The sequence below is a fragment of the Cyprinodon variegatus genome, unplaced genomic scaffold (assembly GCF_000732505.1).
Source record: "Cyprinodon variegatus isolate N-32 unplaced genomic scaffold, C_variegatus-1.0 Scaffold65, whole genome shotgun sequence".
Classification (NCBI taxonomy): Eukaryota; Metazoa; Chordata; class Actinopteri; order Cyprinodontiformes; family Cyprinodontidae; genus Cyprinodon; species Cyprinodon variegatus.
This window is the reverse complement of record NW_015150518.1, coordinates 1,273,671-1,274,707: the sequence shown is the minus strand read 5'-3', so window position 1 is coordinate 1,274,707 and position 1,037 is coordinate 1,273,671. Positions and strand designations below refer to the sequence as shown.

Below are 1,037 nucleotides of genomic sequence, written 5' to 3'. Positions count from 1 at the left end.
ACATGACTTTTTGAAACTACACGAGCACAGATACAGTGTTTTGCTCTATGGGCTCGATGCATGCACCGACGCATCAATGGTGCTGGACCCATCATTAAGCTGACCCATTAGTTGCAGCGGGGCTTTCTGAGTATCTAGAGAACCCCCACATGGCTACTCCCTCCTGGTGTTTGTTTAAACCATCTCCATGCAGCAGCTAAATTAATCTTGTCATAGAAACTGTGTTTCAAACTTAACCCACTGTGTCATCAGCTGATGGGCTTAGCAGTTTACAACAGCATAGCTCTGGACATCCACTTCCCACTCTACTGTTACAGGTAAAATGTTTCCAATATCATATATTCAACCTTTTTTGTGTGTTTTTTTTTTTTTTTTGTGCTGACATGTCTATAATATTCTGCAGAAAACTCCTCACTCCACCAACGGCACCTTCTGATCCTAATGCTTTTGTTGGCATGGCAACAGCCACCTTGGATGACCTGCAGCAGGTCATGCCTGTAAGTATCTCTATAAGCAACTAATAAACCTGTTTTGTTGAAAAAATTAAGATTTAGTTTCCTGCAGAAAAATTTAGTTTAGGCTCTAGATAAAAGCTTTAAATATCAAAACAGATTAGTTGGACTGCTGTATGGATACGGACCCACCTGCTGCCTAAACCGGACCCAACCTGATTTAAAACATTTATAAATTACAGCATGTTGTCCGACAGCAGTGACAAATTTTACTTGCCCCTCTTCTCCTGTTAATACGGTACAGCCCTGGGGAGCGTCCGGCTCCAGGCTGCACGTCATCCAAAAGAGCCAATGAGCTGTCAGTCTGGGTTGCTGCTGCTGCTACTTTTAGACACAGCAGGCAAACCTGTGGCAAGCCGGGCGATGGGAAAGAAGGAGAAGACCATGAGAAAAAGAGAGCAGAGAAAGTGTGGACTGCTGGAAGAACTGCGGTGAACTGGTGAAAGAAAAGTGAAATGGCGTGCTCAAAGATGACCCTGCACATTTAGAGGATTTTTGGGAAATTCTCTATAAACCAAACTGAAC

The 1,037-nt window shown here is 43.5% G+C and overlaps 1 protein-coding gene across 1 annotated transcript in view; it reads left to right on the top strand.

Moving 5' to 3' along the window:
- Nucleotides 1-1,037, top strand: part of hectd2 (HECT domain containing E3 ubiquitin protein ligase 2) — a 58,365-nt gene that overhangs the window by 30,262 nt on the left and 27,066 nt on the right. Inside the window, exons 13-14 of the mRNA XM_015371808.1 lie at nucleotides 253-317; nucleotides 404-497. Coding sequence (XP_015227294.1) covers nucleotides 253-317; nucleotides 404-497 — 159 coding nt within the window. The remainder of the gene's footprint in view (nucleotides 1-252; nucleotides 318-403; nucleotides 498-1,037) is intronic.